Source organism: Zeugodacus cucurbitae, chromosome 6 (genome assembly GCF_028554725.1).
Source record: "Zeugodacus cucurbitae isolate PBARC_wt_2022May chromosome 6, idZeuCucr1.2, whole genome shotgun sequence".
NCBI classification, from domain to species: domain Eukaryota; kingdom Metazoa; phylum Arthropoda; class Insecta; order Diptera; family Tephritidae; genus Zeugodacus; species Zeugodacus cucurbitae.
In genome coordinates this window covers 17,598,100-17,620,064 of record NC_071671.1, presented here as the reverse complement: position 1 = coordinate 17,620,064, position 21,965 = coordinate 17,598,100, and the positions used below count along the sequence as shown (strand labels likewise).

General features: G+C 35.8%; 4 protein-coding genes across 5 annotated transcripts; 1 reads left to right on the top strand and 3 right to left on the bottom strand.

Annotated features, from left to right (window-relative positions):
- Nucleotides 1–2,580: 2,580 nt before the first annotated feature.
- LOC105218004 (arginine-hydroxylase NDUFAF5, mitochondrial) lies at nucleotides 2,581–4,294 on the bottom strand. The gene is made up of 5 exons (XM_011193323.3): nucleotides 4,009–4,294; nucleotides 3,693–3,948; nucleotides 3,403–3,627; nucleotides 3,120–3,332; nucleotides 2,581–3,055 (listed from the first exon to the last, which is right to left on the bottom strand). The coding sequence occupies exons 1-5, from the start codon at nucleotides 4,179–4,181 to the stop codon at nucleotides 2,903–2,905; spliced, it is 1,020 nt and encodes a 339-aa protein (XP_011191625.1). The 5' UTR covers nucleotides 4,182–4,294; the 3' UTR covers nucleotides 2,581–2,902.
- A 312-nt stretch (nucleotides 4,295–4,606) lies between these two features.
- On the bottom strand, nucleotides 4,607–7,658 carry LOC105218003 (WD repeat and HMG-box DNA-binding protein 1). Its single transcript, XM_011193322.3, has one exon. It carries the CDS (start codon nucleotides 7,504–7,506, stop codon nucleotides 4,723–4,725), a length of 2,784 nt encoding a protein of 927 aa, XP_011191624.2. The 5' UTR covers nucleotides 7,507–7,658; the 3' UTR covers nucleotides 4,607–4,722.
- Nucleotides 7,659–7,769: 111 nt separating this feature from the next.
- LOC105218002 (synaptosomal-associated protein 29) lies at nucleotides 7,770–9,138 on the top strand. The gene is made up of 2 exons (XM_054234915.1): nucleotides 7,770–8,211; nucleotides 8,283–9,138. Exons 1-2 carry the CDS (start codon nucleotides 7,962–7,964, stop codon nucleotides 8,882–8,884), a joined length of 852 nt encoding a protein of 283 aa, XP_054090890.1. The 5' UTR covers nucleotides 7,770–7,961; the 3' UTR covers nucleotides 8,885–9,138.
- Nucleotides 9,139–10,794: 1,656 nt separating this feature from the next.
- On the bottom strand, nucleotides 10,795–21,786 carry LOC105218001 (heterogeneous nuclear ribonucleoprotein U). Of its 2 annotated transcripts, none has more exons than XM_011193319.3 (10): nucleotides 21,122–21,785; nucleotides 19,912–20,796; nucleotides 19,055–19,846; nucleotides 18,394–18,902; nucleotides 18,201–18,329; nucleotides 16,172–16,343; nucleotides 12,282–13,219; nucleotides 12,018–12,207; nucleotides 11,850–11,947; nucleotides 10,795–11,791 (listed from the first exon to the last, which is right to left on the bottom strand). In XM_011193319.3, exons 1-10 carry the CDS (start codon nucleotides 21,252–21,254, stop codon nucleotides 11,666–11,668), a joined length of 3,972 nt encoding a protein of 1,323 aa, XP_011191621.2. In that variant the 5' UTR covers nucleotides 21,255–21,785; the 3' UTR covers nucleotides 10,795–11,665. The 2 variants fall into 2 exon arrangements, 1 of the variants encoding a protein (XP_011191621.2); XR_008472027.1 differs by having other exon boundaries at nucleotides 11,730–11,791; nucleotides 12,001–12,207; nucleotides 21,122–21,786.
- Nucleotides 21,787–21,965: the final 179 nt, after the last annotated feature.

Genomic DNA, 21,965 nt, shown 5'->3' with positions numbered 1-21,965 from the left:
CCCGACAGTCGGCTGTGTGGTGTTGTCCCCGCCAAGAAACAATGGCTTAAGGGGGTCACCCCATGTGATGGACCCAAAAGATATGAAATTGAATCAAAATTCCAAAAATTTCTATTTGTTCTATAAAAAAAATCGTTTCAATTGTCTACCAAAAGTCCAATTTTTGGCAAATTTTTTTGATATTAGTCCATTCCATGCATTTAAGCTTACAGATCAAAACGCCTCTATTTTTATACTCTCGCAACAAAGTTACTAAAAGAACATTATAGTTTTGTTCACCCAGAAACTACTCGACGAACGAAATTCAGTTCGAACCATTTCTTTAGCATCCGAATATTTTTATTGAAAATATCGGGAAATCTCTCAGATATTCTAAAGCAGATTTTCCTTCTAACAGTGTGCGTCTGTGCCAAAAATAGGCAAAAACAGATGACCCGCTTAAAAAAACGCGGCTTTCACTTTTTCCCATGCAAAAAATAGCAATTTCTGATAAAGATTAGACAAGGATAGAGATTTTTCGTTTTTGTAGCGATCTCACGTCTTTTTAGCCCACACAAAAAAAAACTCAATTTTTTTCTGGCGGCTTTGTTGCGTATGCTGTTAAGGGGTTCTATGTATATGTTGAAGTCGGTCAAAAATTTCGAAACAAAATTTATTTTTTATCTTAAAAGTATACGTTTTTAAGAATGTTATCTCAAATTTTTATAGAGATTTAATCAGTAGAAGCGAAGTTATAGCATTTAGCATTTTGATCCGCTATACTAGACAAAAGTGTACTTCAAACTTTAAACGCGATTATCTCGAAATCATGTTTTTTTCGAAAACGTCGTTGCGGTGTCTTGGATTGCCGAAAGAGTTTTCAACCGATTTCATTTTTTTCATTGTTCGTAATTTATTTGCCGTTTCCTTGAACGATTTAATTTTTTTCGTTTAAATTTTCATATCAATGCTATGCATTTTTCAATACGTTTTATCCGATGAAGTAACCTTTTCGTCCTCGTTTGCAGAAATTTTTTTTCTCATTACAATGAATCGTTCAAGGACACCACAAGTTCCCATTTAATATTAGAAATTTGTTTGGTTTTATGCTTTCAGTTGAGCTGAAGGACTGGAACCGTAGTCACGGCAAGCCCCTTTGAAAAAAACGCGTTTTGCTAAAATGTCATAACTTTGGCAATTATTAGTATTTTTTATATTTTGAGCTGATTCTACAGATTAGACATTGTACTACGCAAGCCGTATAGCAAGTATTCAATAACAATATCTCTACAGAAAATCAAAAATTTCCCCATTTTCTCGCACATCACATACTTATATAACCCCTTAAGCAACAATCCACTGGCGTTACGTTTGAGTAGAGCAAACTATCTCTTAGTAACGATTGAAACCTAGTTGACAATACTCAATTCTATTTCTTGCAAGCATTAACATTTTCTGAAAATTTATTTTAAAACAAAATTCCATTCCTCCATGTGTACCTTGTACTTTAAAAAATTGTATTATTTCCCCGTTTAATTTCAACATTATTAACTTTACATAATTTAAGCATTTTTGTATGTAAAAATATGCATTTCACAAATTTTATTTATTTTTCTATAGAAAACATGTATTTAAAGCTCTAACATACATACATAAAAGTTACGATTTCATAGGAAATAACAACAAAAGTTGAACTGTTCTTCAATAAATTTAAATGACAATGCAATATAGGCGAAAAATCACTAAATAGATTGCATAACTCCAAATGTTTACAAGTTCAATAGCATAAACGCAAGCATAGTTAGTTACATACATATAAACAGACAGACAGACATACATTGCATTTAAAATGCGCATAAAATAGCAGCCAATGCAATGCAATACATATAAATAGTTAAAACTTCAAATATTCACAAATGTTAAGCCAAAATCTACTATAACGCAGAGTTTAAACCATTTACAGTTCACAGTTAAAGGCAACAAAAAAAATGTTATTTGTAAATTATTATTATTATTGAATATTGAAAGTGTAAAACGCGCTGCAAGTGACACTAAAGATTAACAAAAACAGAAATAATAATAAAAACAAAACAAAAATTTAAACAAAAGAGAAATGAAAAAAAAAACGTTAATGAATTACGTCCATTTATAAGTGAAATAAAAATTACAAAAAAACGAATGAGAATAAAAGTCAATGTGTAAAAAGCAAATATTAGTAATATACTAAATAATTATAAAACGCAAAATTGTGTGGAATTAATATAAATCTTTTATAAATAGTACACGTACACTAATTTGTGTTATACATATGTATAGTATATTTCTTACATTTCTATGCTGATGCACTGGAATTTTTCTTGGCACTGCCAAAATGAAGAATTCTTTTTTATTTGTAATTTTAGTTTTTTTATTATATATTTATATGTATAACTATTTATGCTTTAGTAACTAAGTGTGCTAAATGTATGCTTACAACATGCAACAATAGTTCAGTTATGTACATATACATGTATGTACATACACAATGTTACATGTATATATGTTTGAATATAAAGAAATATTTATTTTTAAATTGTCGTCTAAAAGAAAACAAGCAAAAAATTCATATTCAACCAAAGTGATACTCGCTAATGTTTATTTTTTTTTTTTCAAAAACTTCAAAGCAAACAAAGAGAAAAACAAAAACAAAAAATAACACTTTATAAAAGAAAAAATTACAACACTTTGTATGCATATGTACGTCTACAAATATACATAGTACGTATTATATTATGCTTAATTACGTTAACATTTAAAGACTATTATTTCTAAAGTCAATAATAAAGACAGCATTTGCTATAATATAAAAGTGTGTGTTTCTTTAAAAAGTTTATTAGCCGTATTGGCCAACATATGCTGTTGAATTAGCCATATCACGACTTTATTACGTTTTCTTGGGTCCACCGGCTTCGATAATTTTGCCTAAATCTTTTAGCGAAACATCACCACTGCCACGCTCCAGCGGTTTGGGTTGATTCGGACCGGGTTTCCAGCCGACAAAGTAGATTATTTGAAATGTCGCTGACACACCAGCATCCTTAATAGAAGCATATGCATTAATTATACTATATAAATTTTAAAATAGTTCTGCAATTACATACTTTAGCGTACAACTCCTTATAAATAGCACTCGCAGCCAACATGGTTTCGCGACTTATATGCGCTGGCCTATTGAATGCTGCATTATTCTCTGCCATGCCTTTAAGGTCCCACATTAGCTCAAACATGCTGGGATAACCCACGACAATTTCATCGGTATCAATGGTTAGCATGGTGAAGCCAGCACGATTCAGCAATGCGCCAACATCTCTAATCTATGTATATGTATGTAAAATTATATTTGGTTTACAAAATGTTGTCTAATGTAAAATGAGTAAATTAAACCTGTGTGAATGGCGAAATATGTGGCGCGAGTCCACCTTTACGCTCGATTTCAGCTAATTGTAGTGATGAGCGTAGCTCATATAATGTATCGCCACCGAACAATGATGCTATAAATACACCATCCGGTTTTAAGCTACGCATTACTTTTGTAAAACAACCTGGTAGATCATTGACCCAGTGCAAACTCAAACTGGATATTACTAAGTCTAATGAGTTGTCCGGAAACTGTAAAAAATTTATACAAATATGAAAAACTTTTAATTTTTGGAGTATTTAAGCTGTTACATTACATCCAATTTCTCCTCGTCAACTTCTAATTTCGTTATATTTAGCCCTGGTGTGCCTTGTGCTTGCGCCAGCATTGTAGGACTCGTATCACAAAGCGTTAAATGCTGCACACTTTCAGCCATTATGTGCTTGGAGAGAAAGCCACGACTGCAACCAATATCTGCGGCATTTGTAAATTCACGTTTTATGTCGATGATACGATCCGCCAAACGGAAACCAACCTCTTCTTTGAGGTAATCATACAGTTCGACATCCGGGCTGTGTTGTCAAAAATGTTAAATAATGTTACTTATAAAAAATATATTACAATTTACTTACTTTAGGGCAGCACGTTCCTTTTGTAGACGCTTTGCATTCCTATCAAATATATTTTGATACGCAGGTTGTGTGCTGTAACGCACAGCTGTGCTTTGGCAACATTTTTCATAAAAATTGATTTTATATGTGTTTAGCAGTTGTTTAGTACTTATTTGTCGTATACTATTAAACATTTTAACTTATATTTTTAAAACTGCAGAATTGGAAATCATGTAATAAAAAATTAAACCCGGTAAACTATTAGAGATGTATCAGCTGTTAATCGCCAGCAGCTGTTTTTTGTTGTGTGTTGCGCGTTGCTAACTAAATCACAAGAAAACGTTAGATTTGCCAACTAAATACATTATTGTAGCTACAACGGAAGGAAATTGGTACACACGAAGGAAACAATTAAACCAATAATTAAAATTAATTAAAAAATAATTTAATACGAGTTGGAAAGTTAAATTAAAAATAATTAAAATATTATCATTCTTTTTGCTTTATTTCATTGAAGAAAAGTACTTATTTATTTTACCATTTACCACAAAAAAAAAACCAATCAAAACTGAAACATACATTTTCATTTTAACCTAAATCACATATTAATAAAAGACAGTTTAACTGAGTATGAATATAGAGTCAATATATTTAAACACATAGAAAATACAATACTACACTTAAACACATAGATAAAAATTAATTCTTCCCAAATTATGCCAATCATTCAACATACTATTTTTTTGTTATCTTCAGCTTACCACCATTGATTAAAACACCACCTTTATTGGCGGAATCAATTTCCGAATGTTTGCGTTTGGCGGCGAAAGGATTTACTGCATTAAGCGGGGTACGCGTAACTTCCTTTATTTCATCATTGTTAGTGTCTAACTTCTCAGCACTTTTGTCTGGAATATTTTCTTGCGATTCAATTGTCTCTGTGTTTGTTGGTGTCGGTGTTGGAGTCGTATTGCGTTCTGTAGCATTTAATAGTGCGGATTTTTTGCCAAAAGTAATTGGCGAATTGGACATAGCAAAACGTTTAAGTGATGCACGTCGTGCATGTGTTAATTCCATTGCTTTTGGTGCAATTCGATTGCCAAACGACGAACTGTTATTAAAGCTGGGACTTTGTACACGCATTACCGGCGATAGTGTCACGTTGTTGTACTGCTCAAATTCTTGTAACTCCTGACGTTCACGTTGATTTTGTTCCTCAAGTTGTGGCATCAGCTCCGACAAACGATCTGAAAGATGTATACGTCCCAACTTTGTAGCGTATTTCACTGCTAAGAGCAAGAGTTCTGGACAAGCAATAGTTTCTATGAGCTCTTTAGCGCGCATTTCCACTTCACTGCGGCAGGCGAGAGCGAAAAGTTTGATTGCTGTTTCTTTGATCGTCTTATCGGCATGCTCCATATTCATAATGGAAGCACGCACCAAAGCATCTTCCAACTCAGACTTCTCCACTTCAATGTCACAAACAGGTAATTGCAGTGTCAACTCCTGTGTCATCGGACGCGGATTAGTCATTGGATATGAGCTGCCACGACACAATACGGCTTGTATAATTTGACTACGTTCGGATACAGCAATAATAAAGTAATTGTTTGAAACGCTTTGACTTTGTTTTAAGGTATCACAGATGGGATACCAACACTGGCTCTTAAGACTATAAAGCTGCAATAAACCCATTGAATCAGCAAATACAGGTGAACCACAATCGGAAAAACCAAGCCATGTCAGCCGACGTTCGGGCGTTAAGGGTAAAGCAAGGTGTTGCGTACGCAACTGCATGCCGGATGTTTGTATTAGCATTGCGGATAAATGTTGCTGAAGCGTACCGGGTGGCGCACTGTGATAAACAACCATTATGCGATCCTCATGACCCGCCAATGCCAACACCGGCCCTGGTATAGAGATTATTTCACGCTGTGTGCCCATTACGGTGAATAAACGCAAAAATTGCATGCTTGTGACAACGCCCACCAATTTATTGGTTGCAACTAAAGCCTCGGTGCTTTCACAATCTGGAAATGTGACAGACCATTCCTTATTACCGGATGCAGCTAGCGCAATGCATACTAATTTGGTTGCATTTTCCGCAGACAAAGCCAATACGCTTGTGCTCAAACTGGCCATGTTATGGTTGCTATAGTTCGGTATGTGTAGTGAGTGATGTACACTGGCATCGTGAAATTCCACATCCAGTGAACCGTCAGCACCCTCTGTATGTGCCGTTACAATGCCAACATCATTCCATACCAGATAACGATGCTCCAGATGAGTTGGTGTTGCACCGGGTTGAAAAGCAGGTTGTTGTTTAAATGTTTTAACTAGCGGTTGTGGCTCGATATCGCTATGTATTGATTTAGGCAATGAATCGCGCGTATTGTCATCTGTTTCTTCCGCAAACCCACCAGTCTTACGCATCACTTGATTCTTGAGACGCTCAATTGAGATGCCATCATCATCATCATCGCCACCGTTTTCATCATTTGCACCAAGTCCACTAGCCAAATCATCATTATCATCATTATTGAATTCAATATCACCGAAGTCAACTTCTTCCGCTTCGCCATCAGCGAACACTGCACCATTTCCAGCTTTTGTACGAAAGAGCGTACCTAACTGACCAGTGACATCACAATAGGCTAATTCGGTGCCTGCAGCATTCCAACTTATACTGGTTATGGATTGACATTCGCTTGACGGTGCTTCTGTTTTCAGCGGCTGCTTTCGCAAAAAATCAAAAACACTTATTTCGCCTTTTGTTGTTCCCGCGGCGAGAAATTGTCCATCTTTTGAGAAGCGGCAACACGTATATTCGCCTTTGTTTCGTTCATCGGACAACGTAAATTTCACTTCCCAGGTATCTGTGTTCAACACTATTACCTCTTTACCATGCACATATGCCAATGACTTGCTGCTTTGCGGCTCAAAGCAGGGTGTGCCAAAATGCTCTGCATTCTCAAAACTATTAGTTTTAGGTAAACCCGCAATACTTTTCACTTCTGCGCCACTCTGATCTAGATTCCATATTTTCAAATGACCATCACCCGATATGGAAGCTAGCAATTCACCTTTATTGCAAATATCTAGACCGAGCAATGGCCCACTATGTCCTTGTAAATGCAATTCACTTTTGCTGTCATCACTTTTCAACACCTTTATATTTGTATCATCTGAACCAGCAGCAATGTATTTATCGTGCACACGAAGGCATGTCACTGGCGCAGTAAAACGCATTAATGTGCCGTCACTGTCCAGCTCTGGATATGTGTAGGCCTGCACAGTGTTGCGATCAGTGGAAGCCAATAGGCGTTTGCCACTATGAGCGATACACATGACAAACTCACCTAGGCAAGTGGAGCTGGGATCATCATCGTCGATGCCTCGCCACACGCGTATATCGCCGTCAGAGCCACATGTAATGATGGATTCGTCATCCTCCGTAAATGTGAGACTGGTGAAGCCATTGGTATGCGCATAGCGCAATGAGCTGCGTTCATAGGCCATTATTTAAATAAAATGTATATGGAAACCTCCTCCTAGTGCAAAAATTATAATTGTACAATGTTATGTTTGGCGCCAAAATAATGTTGATCCAAACAACCAAACAAAATAGAATGTTAATAAAAGAGAAACAGAAACAGAGTTGTTGATCGCTGATTTCTTAAATAAAAATATAGGAATATGGCAAGTTCATGCAAAATCAGCTGTACACTTTTTTCTTGTTCTGCTTTTGACGTTTCTGGAAAGAGGGGGAGTAATTCAGAGAAATTTTCATTGTAGATAAAAGAAAAACATCGAGAATAACAAAATCATTGGTCCCAATTTCTTCAAATTTAAAGAGGTCACATTAAATTAGTTAATATTAAAGAGTCAAATACAAGTCGAATCCTAACACAAAGTAAAGTTTAATTTCTGTTAAAGTGATAACTGCGTAACAAATACTCACGAACCAGGAAGTCATGGCTGATAATTACTTGCAGCCAGTGAATAATCACTTCGATTTGAATGCTGGCGATCTAGAAGACGTGGATGATGACATTTTTTTGAATAATTCACGGTCCAATAGCACAATATCCGGTCGTGGTAGTGTAATTCAGGGTGCTGTTGGTGGTCGGAGTACTAATCCATTCGATGACCCTCAACAGATTTATGCGGAGAAACGTAGGGAAATTGAATCGCGTACGTTGGAGTCTACACAACGCAGTTTAGGTAGATAACAACTAACAGTGTTTATACATTATGTATGTATATAACTAAAAATTATACAAAAAAATATTTAGGTTTGCTATATGAAACGGAAGATGTTGGCAAAGCTACCGCAGTTGAGTTGGCAAAACAACGTGAACAATTAGAGAACACCTCACGACAGTTGGACGAAATCAATTCAACACTGCGCTTTAGTCAGCGCCATTTGAATGGGTTAAAGAGCGTCTTTGGCGGACTTAAAAACTATTTATCAGGTAATCGTGATGTACCCTTGACGCGTACACCTAGTACGCAAAGTGGTGTCAATCAAGCGGGACAAAATCAGGCACCAACAGACACTACAGGCAACAATAGCAAATCGCCACCGGCTATGTCGCCAACGGAACGTTATGACAATCATCCTATCAGTCGCATAAGGGATGACACGACTGCATTTAAGCAACGTGAACAAATGCAAGCGCAACGTAGCAATAATCCATTCCAAACACAATTGGAGTCGAATTTAGACGAAATGTGCGATAATTTGTCACGTTTGAAATGTCTTGCCAGCGATTTGGGCGGCGAAATCGAATCGCAAAATGAATTATTGGACAATATGAATTACAAGATCGAAGATGTGGACTTGAAGATGAATAAACAAAATAAAGAAATAAACAAGTTGCTGGGCAAAAAGTGAATACAATGCTGAGAAATAAATTATATATTAGCTTAAGCTGGAAGTACATTAGCGGCCCTATGCCATCGTTTGTACATTTATTTTTAGTAATTTGTAAATTAGTACATTCATATTTTGGAGATCCTTAAAATTCGCGCATAAATATTTTATCGTGCAGGCATTCATTTCTATAAAGTATTGAAATTTTATTATAGTATAATATATATATAAAATAAAATGAAACTTGTTTTTGTTTTTTTTTTCACTTTTTACACAACTATTTCTTGTTGTTTATTAAGAAAGCAAATGTTGGGACGCAAATTTCATAACTGTTAATCCGCAATTATTTGTAACAATTGAATTCAAATTTGAGTGCTTTTGACAAGAAATATTTTGCAACATATCCTATTTGTTGTATGCATATATATATGTTGATTAAATTTTAGTATACGCATAGAACCATAATTAATTCTTAAACGAATGTCATATAAAAAATATATATATTTAAGAATATTTGTAAAATTAAAACAAATTTCGAGAAAATGAAATCTTTAATAAATAAAAACATCTATACAGATAACCTTTTGTTATACCCACACTTGGCGTATTATTATCACACGCTTTGTATTTTCAAGAATTTGCTATATAATACAAGTAAAGCCATATCGTGATGTACATATATATGTATGTATGTACGTATACATACATACATACTTTGTATTTCATGCCATTTCATGTATTGATGAATCACTGCTACAAAAGTTTGATAAACCTGGAAATAATTATGTTTCTACCGACTTAGCTTGGCACGAGCTAATATAAAATATCTCTATACTGAAAACCACCGAGGAACTTATTGACACACGCTTATCAACATTGTTTGTGAAGTGAATTCATGGAATCATTTTCTAAAATTATTAATAAATTATTTTTCTGATAAAACAAAAAATTTTACTTGTTGTTGTTGTACCGACTATCCTGTCCTGCTGGAACGGAAAGCACAAGTCTAGTTGTCGTCGAGGCCAGCTAACGGGAGGCCCAGGAAACATGATGTTTCGATGGGGTCGGACCAAAGGGAGAGAGGTGTTAGATGAGTTGGGATCGTTGGGTATGTAAAGAGGTGATTAGTGTCATGCGGGGACTCATTGCATGAAGAAAATGTTACTTCTGTTTCCATTTGCTTATGACATTTCCATAAACCGTTATTTGTGTACATATTTCAAAACAGCAGTTATTACTGTATGTCAGATTATATTAAAGTGTTTATAAATATTTACCAAAGAATCCAAATATTTACCACTGACGATGTTTCCGTTATTTGCAAATTATAGAAGTGAACAAACTAACTTTGTGAAAAACGTACAATTTCAACCACTTTAGGCTCCACCACACCGGATTAGTCAAAAACGTCTTTGACTAATTGTTAGACTAAACCTTGTCGATCCTAACAAGTCGCCCTTGGTGGGATCCGAAAATCCGAGTGAATCCCGGTATCGCAGAAGGGGCTGTTGGTTGGGGATTGATGCGTTTTTTATCCTCTTGTTCGGTGTCAGTTGTCACATGTAAAGCCATGGGATGTTGTCGTAGCAGACGTCTTGACTAATCCGGTATGAGTCGAGCCTTAGCAAACACGAAATGCAAATGAATTAAAGTCGTCCGAACATTCTTCCTTACAAAGTAAATAAAATGAACACAATTTCGTATTTTTTTTTTTTGTTTTTGTTTTACCACTTACGGCATGTACTTAGTAATTCTTAAATTTATTAAATTTTCAATTGTTCTTTGATTTATGCAATATTTACTTCTTTTCAGTGTACTATTGCTTCAGCTATTTGTTTTTATAATAATATATACGACATTTCAATTGAAAAAAGATAATTATAAAGGAAATTAGCAAATTTTTTAATAATAGACAAGCTTTCTGTGTGTGTAACAAGAATAATTTAAAGGCAAAGGTTGAAGAACATTTTTTCCAATTTTTCATATTTCAATGTTCCTAAGGAGCTTCACATATTAATTAACATACTAAAATTTAAAAATAAAAATGGAACAGCTAAAAAAAAGGGAAACATTATTATTTTTTTTTTTTTTGATTTGCGTATAACCACGAAAATGAACAAGAACATAGATAGAAGAATATATGTAATTATAAAGATGATAAAAAAATAATAATTATAATTGTAGCAGCAGTAATAATATAAGAAAGCAACTAAAACTGATTGTTTACTCATACTTTTTTATACGCTAATTTGCTTAACTTTAATTATACAAAAATGACGGGATTTTGTTAGTGTATTTAATGTTGTTGTTGTTGTTTTTGTTTTGTTTAGTTGATAAGTAGTTTTGCGGAGGGACATATACATAGATGCTGCTGATTGAACGTGTTGTGGATTCCATGTTGCGAATGTATAAATTAATCCATGGCTGTTGGCGTATAAAGATTTGTGTCTTGCAAGTAATTTAATAGATTTAACGCTACTATTTGATTTGCGTATTTTCGCTGTCACAATGCTGTCGTATATATGTATGTAAGGTATGTAATCAATGTTTCAATTCAATACTATATATTTACTTTACACATTTTTAAGCGATTTTGCGAACACTGCAACACTTTTTGTTTATTTGTTTACGTGTGTGTATGTATGTATGTATGTACCATGGGTAAGTGTATTGCAACGCGTTATATCCATGTGTACGACAATAAAATTTGTTATTTCCATTTTTTCCCTTCTATTACCCCCCCTCTATATATTGAAATTGTACTATGTCACTGCGCAGGCTGTTGCAAAGATATTCAGATATTCACTTTTTCCCAGCACCATCACCTCCACTACTACCATTACCCGTCATTGTCGTCTGATAGGAGTATTGGGACCAATATTGGTTCGCATCATTGGCATTCGCTTGGGTTTGCTGCTGTTGATTTTGCTAAGAAATATTATAATTATTAGTAAATATATATTTTTATTTGAACAATAGTTATTACCTGCCACCATGCTAGCCAATCCTGTTGTTGACCGGCATCGGTGTTTCCCCATTGTTGCTGTTGTTGTTGTGTTTGCTGTTGTTGAGCATTGCCATAGCCTAAGGGCAAAGCATGAAAATTAAAATGCTTATTGATAATATACTATACACACAATTCACTGCCACTGACCTTGCATGTCACCATAGCCCCAGTATTGTTGTTGTGCTGCGGGTTGTTGTTGCTGCTGTTGATATTGTTGATGATGCGGCGCATGTTGTTGCCAATTACCGCCACTGGACATTTGATGATGTTGTTGTTGTTGTTGTGACTGTTGTTGCTGGCCATAAGAGCTCCATTTACCGCCACTTTGCGTTGAGCTCTACGAAGATTCATTGATAATGCAATAAGTAAATTTCAGAATTGCACAGAAATTTATCGCTCTCTAACACTCACCTTGCCACCACCACTTCCCATTCCTGTAGTCGCTACTTTGTTGCTATTGTACTGGCCATGTTGCGCATGCCCCTGCGCATGGTAGCCAGCTTGACTGTGAGCGCCAACACTGCCGACAGCATTATTTGTATTACTGCCGTACTTTGTTGCCGCCCCTCCAGTCGCACCCGAGCGCTCATAGCCACCGCGACTATCTTCTGTACGATTGTCGCGGTGGCCAGGCCGAAAATCCCGCTGGCTATCACCACCGGACCGATAGTTGTCGCGTCGACCTCCTCCGCCGCCACCACCGCCAGCATTGCGTTCTCTGTGATCGCGATCACGATAGTCACGACCCCCACCGCCACCACCGCCGCCGCCGCTGCCACCACCACTGCTACCGCCATACGAACTGTAACGTCCACCGCCACCACCCGAATCATAACGGCCACCACCACCACCACCGCCGCCTGAGCGATTGTAGCGATCTTCATAGCGATTCGAACCACGATTATTTTGGCCCCAATTCTGTGGACCATTGCTATAGCGATTATTACGATTGTCATAGCCACGACCACCAGCACCACCACCACCGCCATAACCGCGTTCATCACGCAAACCGGCACGGTAGCCAGCAGCGCCTCCACCACCGCCGCCGCCCCAGCGATTACCACCACCTTGGTGGCCGCCGCCACCGACGCGTCGATCATTCCAACGATGAAAATCACGTCGTCCTCCACCACCGCCGCTGCCGCCACCGCCACCATCACGATGTCGTCGGTCATCTCCGCGCTGGCGATTATCACGCCGATTGCGTTTATTCGGTTGGCTCTCATCCACAGCCTTCTTGCCTTTCTCATTGTAGCGTTTCACCTCAGCCTTAGCCTCATCACCACTAAGGTCCGTGTAGATTACTTCGTCAAACCAATCCAGATCAATTGATGGCAGCGTAAAGTTGGCTGTAAGCAAATTTCAAACAAAAAAAGAATTCTTTGAGTTTGACATAAATTGCAATACGATAATCAAACGATTTTTTCGAATTCATTTTTTTTATTTACTACAACAAAAAAATTTAGAAAATACTGTGCGTGCAGCGCTTGGATAAATAGAGAGATATAATCTCATGGATTGGAAGACTATGATTTATGTGCTTGAAGGTAAACACACAGAAAAAAGACAATTGACAAAATTGCAATTTCCGGAAATGGTAAAGGGAGAAAGAAATTGCTTAGAAGAGGAAAGTTCAGAAACAAAAGTGTCATGTGACTGGTCAAATTTGAAATAAAATCATTGCTTATAATGAAAATAACTGTTTTTCTCTTCTATAATCTTGGCTTTTAATAGAACTAAAAATGGTTAGGGCTTGGCCTTGAACTCTGCGTTTTTATCATAGGTACGTATGTGGAGATATTGAAGACTGACTACACAAGTTTACAAATTCAGGTGAACTTTTGGATCTGAGCAGATAAGAACGATTCTTAACTATATTTGATATGCTGAATTGGAATATGCATTTAGTTTCTTAAGATTGATTCTTGTTTCCGAGTTCTCGCATGATAGCACCATTGTGCTATAAATAAGTGATTAGAGCAAATAAAAATGCAGAGACAGTGTTGCAAAGTTGATTCAAAGTGTTTTTGATACGTTTGTGGTAGTTATATGATTAAAAAAAAAATAATAACAAATGCGCTCAAAGATGCGTATCTGCACTACTTTGGTTTCAGAGTAGCAGACACTCATAAGTCATGGATACCGAAATTTATTTGTAACGCATGCAAAACAAAGCTGTATAAGTGGTCATTGAGAGAACGTGAGTACTTTTCCTTTCAATGCCAGATGCTAGATGATTGCTACTTTTGTTTGATGAAAATTAAGGGCATCTTTTCAAAATATCGTTCACCACTTTCTTGGTAATCACAAATCCCCTAATTTTAAGGAAATTATGGGCGATATCTTGCAAAATTATCGAAAGATTAGAGCTAGAATGTCTCTAAAGATCCATTTTCTGCATTCCCATCTCGATTTTTTTCCCGAAAACTTGGGTGATACGAGCGACGAACAAGGAGAACGGCTACACCAAGATCTAGCCAACATTTAAAGAAGATACCAAGGATTTTGGGATGAAGGCATGATGAGCGACTACTGTTGGACTCTAATACGTGAAACAGATACTAAACAATACAAAAGGCAAAGTTCCACCAATCTTCATTTCTGATATGTTACTTTTAAGTTAATAAAATGAATATTATTTGACAAAAATCATAAAAAAATAAATTCTTGATTATTTCAAAAACTAGAATCAATCTTAAAAAACGAAATGAAGATTCGGATTCAGTGTCATCAATTGTCATAGAAACCACTTTTGGTTGCCCAGATCCAAAACCGTGTATACTTGTGCTATTAAACGTTATACTTTCATAAATGTTAGGTAAGACGGTTTAAAGTAACGACGATTCAGTCGCAAGTCCAGCCAAAATTAACTCTTTTGAGATTTCTTCACTTTGTCAAACTTATGTATATGGAGGTGTGTTAAAAGTGCGGATAAGAAAATCCAGTCATGATTTTTAGTATTAGAGAGGGGTTTTCAATAAGACGTTATAAAAGTAGTCATTTTGACATTTCTCTTCATTAAGGTTTGCCATTTCATCATGGAAAGATATATGAACCAACGAGTCGAAATTAAAATTTACTACCGAAAGTCGAAGTCAGTGGCCTCAACTTTAAGAGCGCTACGTGCAATTTGTTGGTCGTCATAATCCTGCCAGATCAACAATTCAGCGTCTAGTGGAAAAATTAGAATCACCATTGCATCCCGAAAAAATTACGGTTTGGTGCAGTTTATTGGGCCGTACTTCTTTCGTGACGGTCAAGACCGGCACATTATTGTGGATGACAATCGCTACTGCTCAATGATGAATAAACAGTCGATTTATTGAAAATCAAGTTTGGTAAATGGCCCGAATTGGCAGTCTCGGACGCCGTTAGACTATTTCCTGTGGGGCTACATCAAGTCTATGGTCTATGCCTACAAGCCAGTGACGATTGATGAACTTCGCATGAATATTGAACGTGAAATTTCAGAAGTATCGAAAGTTTTAATCTGGAAAACCCGCAGCGTCTCGACTTCTGCAAGCGTACCCGTGGTGGCTATGCTAAATGAACCGAGTTCCAGACATAATTTTTATTGAAAACCCCTTTATAATGCCATAAGGAATATTGTGTTCTTAGACTCAGTTTAGTTTCAGTTCATAGCTAAACTGCTGCCGTCAACGGATAACAAGGAAATTAATATTTTAAAAATGTGTTAATTATGTGGATTTTTTTCAATCGAAAACCATACGCAAATTGTTGCAGCTTAACACCGCGTACAGTATATAAACAAATACATCAAAATTATAGTATAGTATAAACAAATATATGTTTTTTTAAGTACAAATGGTAGTTTGTACAAAATATGCATGTTGTTTTACACAATTAGAAATCATATTATGTACAAATACAAATGTACCTGTAAAATAAAATAAATTAAAATAAAAAATATTGTAAAATGGCTTACAAATACGCTGACTGTTTCATAAATGTAAATAATAGTATTAACGCGCAAAAAGCGCGGAAATACTTGTATAACTGTTAATAAAATAAATAAATAGTATATATGTATATACATGTATGTAAACTTAACAAAAAAAAAAATGGCAGAAAATGTAATTTGAAAACCTAATTAATTTAAGAGACAAACACTTTTCGCATTTTCTATTTGTTTTTTTTTTTAGGAATTTTAGATATATGTATGAATAAAAAAAATTATATATATTTTTGGATTTTTTTTTCTTATGTTTTGTATACAATACGTGCTTACGTTCTTAAGTTTTTGCTTTTATTTATTTATTTTTCATATTTTAGATAATTACCTCGTAAATTATTTAATGTTGATTCTCTAATTGTATTAGCATTGCCCTTTTCTGTTTTCTCAGTGTTGCGCCGTTTCAATTCTTCATCATTTGGTATGCAAACAACTGCAATGCGTTTGAAGTCGCCGAAACCTTTCATTTTGCGCCGTTGTGCGGATGCGTATGCATTGGTCTACAAAATCATGATCACATGTGGATGAGGTTGTTGGATGACAAATTTGTTGTTGTAGTAGAAATTAAGTATTTTTTTTTTGGTTTTGCTTTTATGCTTGGTTGGTACATCAAGCAGTAGTAGTAGTAGTTGTAGTAGGTAAATAACATTTCATAAATGTAGGCACGAGTTGTTGCGAGTGTTGATTGGCGCATTTCGTTTCTAATTATACACATTTTGCATACTTTCATACTGTATTTTAACATTTTTACTGACACTGACACATCTCTGATCTTATACTGTACTGTACTGTATATATACCTCCTCACACATGATTCAATACAATTTCATTTCAAATTTAACGGCCATCGTTTCTCTCATATTTACGTAAATATAAACCCAAACCGATAGTGCTAGCATAACTTAAGACTACAAACATACCTTGCCAAATTATTTTCATCACAATAAAGTAAGCAGCACATATAACCATGTAAAATACGATTGATTTGTGAAATGTTTTACGATCTCTCTCTATCTATGGAACACATAAGAAATGTATGGCGCATTCATTTTGTATGAATCTAGTGGTAGATTGCTTAGACAAAAGGAATATTCAAATAATATAAGCAATAAACGGCACTGCTAGTGTACTTCAATATTTTTTTTGCTGGCTTCTATGTACTTACTGGCGTCCTTGCCGCACGCTCCACACTACAAAGTAATTTACATTTGATTCTTTTTTTTACAATGATTTTGCTCTTGCTGCTTCGTGCTAGTGATGACGCTGGCTAAACAACTCAATTATACTCACGTTGTATATATGTAAATACATAATGACAGTGGCATGAGCAACTTACGTTTCTAAAACTTACCTGTCACTTCTTTGTTGCTGCCCTAACACCTTTGCTTACGCAGCAAAGCTGTTTGAGACAGTTTGGTTACAATTAACGACTTTTTTATAAATAGCAAATTAAATTATAGTTATTAAAGTTAAATACATGAAAAACTTGAAAAGTGTGTGTGTATTAAGGCGTTATATGAACGCAAACATATGCTTAAAGGGACAAAATTAAATTTGTATTGCTTAATTAGGACGAAAATAAATTGGATAATATGGTAAAACATATTAAAAAAATAGGAAATAAATAGTTTTAATAAATTAAATGGAACAAATGCTATGCTCTCTCTTTGCTGCCTACATTAAGGAGTAACATATTATTTTTTCCGATAATCTATGTAAATGGCTCAACAAACACTCTCTACAACTTTAATTAATGTTTTCAATTTCACTGCTTTAAAGCTTACAGCATTAGTATGAGTAAAAAAGTTTCAATAAATTTATTACAAAAAATATGAAGGTTCTAGGAAATTCTGTTGGAGCGTTTGTCTTGGTTTATATCTTTTGGTCCTCGCTTCTTACAATAACTGAGTTCTATTCACTTATTATGCCAGTTTGTTTAGTAGCAACGAGAATGTACGAGATTTGTTTTATATAAGTTAATGTAACTGTATAGTCAACTTCGCTCAAAACGATTATATGCTGCATAAATGGTCCACACTTTATAAACTGAAGTCAACTGCAATGCATGCTTCATATATAAACACAACACAAACACAATCCAACAGCTCTTCCCAAAAATACCAAACACAAAACTCATTATATTGTCACAACGCTTACAAGTCCTTATACAAATTAGAGCAATAATTTTAGATACATGTACCAAATTCACTTTAATTTTTTTTAATACGAGCTGTTTTTTGTAATTAAAATCAATTATTTGAACCTTTTTCACTAATATTGCTGTTAGCTTTGTCTGCACCAAAACTATATTGTTTTGACTTCCTCGAACTAAACACAACCGAATAATACCGAATTACCTGATCTAGTATGAAATTTCGACGTCGTTTGGTTGCAATCTCCTCTAGTGGAGACAAATTATTCAAGCATAATTCGTAGACTCGTTCCCAACGACCCTTATGTAAGGGTTTGCGTGGTGCACCATCAATCTAAAACGGAAATAATAAGCATACAATAAAAATAGGTTTACTTTTACGTTCAGCAACTACTTACTGTCATTTTTGCAATCAACGAATCTGCTCCAATCACATGATAACGTTTTTCGGCATTTTCTTTGATGTGTTGTAATGCCCAATGGGTTTTGCCAGCACCGGGTAGGCCTACCAACAGTATAACTTCACATTCCTTGCGACTGTTTGGTCGCTGTGGGCCAGGTACATATTTTTCTTCTGGTATCAATGCGATCAGTTCATAATCGGGTAATAGAGTGACTGTCTCACGTAGTTCTGGTATGATTTCTTCGTATTCGTCGTCATCAGAAGATTCACGACGTTTCTCTTGTTTCTCTTTATCATCATCGAGACGCTTACGCTTGCTTGGTGAGGGTCCATCTGTCTCTTCTTCCTCCTTCCGCTTGCTTTCTTTAGCATTTTCACCATCTTTATTATCTGCTGTTTTGTCATCAACTGCTGTCTGGGTATCACCATTTTCTTCAACATTTTCCGCTTTGTCGCCAGATTTCTGTTCTTCCTGTTCAACAACATTTCCGGTTGGTTGGGTTTCTAAAAAGAAATTGAATTAATAGCAATTTCCTAATGAAATACAGGTATTTAATCTACATTTAAATAATTTACACAACAATAGCGTACAACCACCCCTATTACATACAACTTTTTGTACAAAAAATCCTTAAATTCACGTGAACTTTTCTTACCTTCCGTCTTTTCGACGACCTTCTCACTTTCCGCTTCATTGTCTGCTTCAGTTTTATCTTGCATTTCTTCATCCTCATCGATAGCAGTTTTCGCTTTAGCAGCATCTCCTTCTTCAGATTTTGTATCATTTTCTTCGGGTGCCTTACTAGTTTCATCCTTAGGCTTTTCAGTTTTATCTTTCTCCTTCTCCTTCTCTTTCTCCACCACTTTTTCTTTTTTGGGTATGCGGCGCATGCGTTTCGGTCTCTCCACATTAGCTAGCAAATTTTCATTGTCAGCAAAATTAACATGGTACTCATAACCCTTAGTCACAATATGTGGAAATAATGCACCATTTTCGCCCAAAATACTTTTATCAAATTCAAAAGCTACACCGACATCCTCACCGTTTAAGGTGTATTTGATGGTGCAAGGCGTACTCTCCAAATCCAAATAGCACCCAATTACATCATCCAATTGATATGGTTTAGAAAAGTCCGTAAATTCTGAATTAGTAGCTTTGCGCCCCGACTCACAGTAAGCGAATGAATGTTCTGCTTCGCCTAGCAATAAAGTGGTGTCTGGCAAAGAAAATCCTACACGAAATCCACGCACATGGGGTTCATCGCGGAACTGATGCGTACGCCCCAATTGGGTTTCCTCTGCCAATCTCACCTCAAAACATACTTTGCCCTCGCGCACGCCATAATTAGTCCGTGCTCCGGACCAAATCAATGAATATATTTCATGTGACATCGGTTTTGCCGATGTGAACGTGACTGGATCAATGCGTAGATGTAAATCAGAATCAACTGAAACAACAAAATATAAAATTAAGAATATGTATAAGAAACTGGAAACTATTAATACAACTTACACCAACTTAAACCGAATTGCTTGTCTTCAATGGTAGGTTCATCTTCAGGATTTGTCGCCTCTTCTGCTTTGGATGGTGTGCCATGGCTACCAGCGCCACTTCGTCGTTTCGGTGTACGGGATCTGGATTTTGAGCGCGATCGTGACCGAGAATGCGAACGCGAACGTGAGCGGGAATGAGAACGATCATGATGTTCTTTGGAATGTGAAGGTGAATGCGTACGTTTTTCACGGTTAACTGCTGTTTTACTTTTTTCCAAGTTCTTTTCATTATTTTTTTCTGTATCCTCTTTAACTTCTTTTTCTTCTTGCCTATCATCTTGATCAACTTTTTGTTCATTATCTTGAACAACTTCTTGTTCCTTTTCTAGAACAACTTCTTGTTCCTTTTCTAGAACTACTTCTTGTTCATTATCTTGATCAACATCCATTTGTTTATCATTATCTTCATGAGCCTGCTCGGCCGCCTCAATATCGCTTTTATTAACTTCTCCTTCAACTTCATGTTCTTCATCTTGTTGAATTGCTTCTTCTTCCTCTTCTTTCTCATTTTCTTCTTCAACAACCTCTTCTTTTGATTCTTCTCCATTCTGTTCAATTTTTTCAACGGCTTCAGATTCTATATGCTCCTCCACATCGTTTTCTTCTGGCTCTGGCTCTTGCTCTTGATTTTGTTCCTCTATAACTTCTGCTTCGCTGATAATCTCCTTGACATCTTCTTTTGCAGGGACGTCTTCGGAGTTACCATTATCTTCCTCTTCAGCTAGTGTCTCTAAATTCGGCTCCACTGCTGCTACTTTTACTGGTGAAGGTGAAGGAGAACGGGTCATCGAGCGAGTACGACGACATCTTCTACCTGGAGTTCCTGGTGTACCTGGGGCAGCACCTGCAGAAAAATATATATTATTTAAAAATTTGGAAAATAATTAATCACAGTGGAAATTCCCTAGCTCGAATCGCCATAATCCAAAAAAAAAAATCGAGTTAGAGAGACTTCCGAGTTACGGAAGTTAATTTGTATGAAATTTGACTTCTATTGCCAATTCAAGAGTTTTAGTTATGGAAGTTCAATTGTATTTATTTCTATTTGACGCATTAACACACAATATAAAGATGTATCATATCAACAATTGAATCAGTTCGTTATAAAAGTGTTGAAAAAATGTCAAATCCTACACAGTTATAACCTTATATTTTACAAGAAAACTCACCAATGCCATCTTCTAGAAAAGCCCTTAAACGCTCCACCAATACCGCTTTAACACCTTTAGTATCAAGACCACGCGTTTCCAGCTCCTTTCGAAGGTCTATCACCTTCATCTTATCCAATTTGGATACATCCATATTCTTTATTGTGCGAAATGTTTATAATTTTTTTACCAATAAATATTTAAAGTAGTGTCTTATTTCTTGAAAACTAGGTATTAAGATTAAAACAAATCTTCAAAATTCAATAAGGATTATTTGTTACACGCATATGTTAACTGAATAAAAATCAAATGAAAAATGCGGTCACTCGCGGTTTCACAAAACGAGAAACGGCGCGAATGCGTTTCTCGCAATCCGCTGCTACTGCGGCGGCTGTTTTTCTACTCGCTGCTTGCCTGGCGCTTATGGTGGTGGTTCGACTTCAGCGGCGAAAATCACACAAGTCACTCTGCACAATTTTTTTCAATGCGTTTTTTTGCACTTTTCACACAATTTGCATAATAATTCCATTTAATATGATAAATATAACAATTGTACAGTATTTTTTAAATATTTTTAGCTTTATTTATATGTTTATTTGCACGAATTTAATATTTTTCACACAGCCCAACCAATGATTGGAAATTTCTTCGTTGTCGTTGCGCGAATGAACGAACAAACATGCAACGAGCAGCGAGCGGCGCAATTCCGAAAAAATGGCGGTGAATTGAAAAGGCAGATGCTAGACCTACGAGTGCTGCCGTATTTCAAAGTGATCAAATTCAGAAGAACATTGTAATTTAATTATTTAGTCTTTTGGCTTAGGTATTTGTTTTGTTTTAGTATATTGTTTTTGTTTGCTAATTA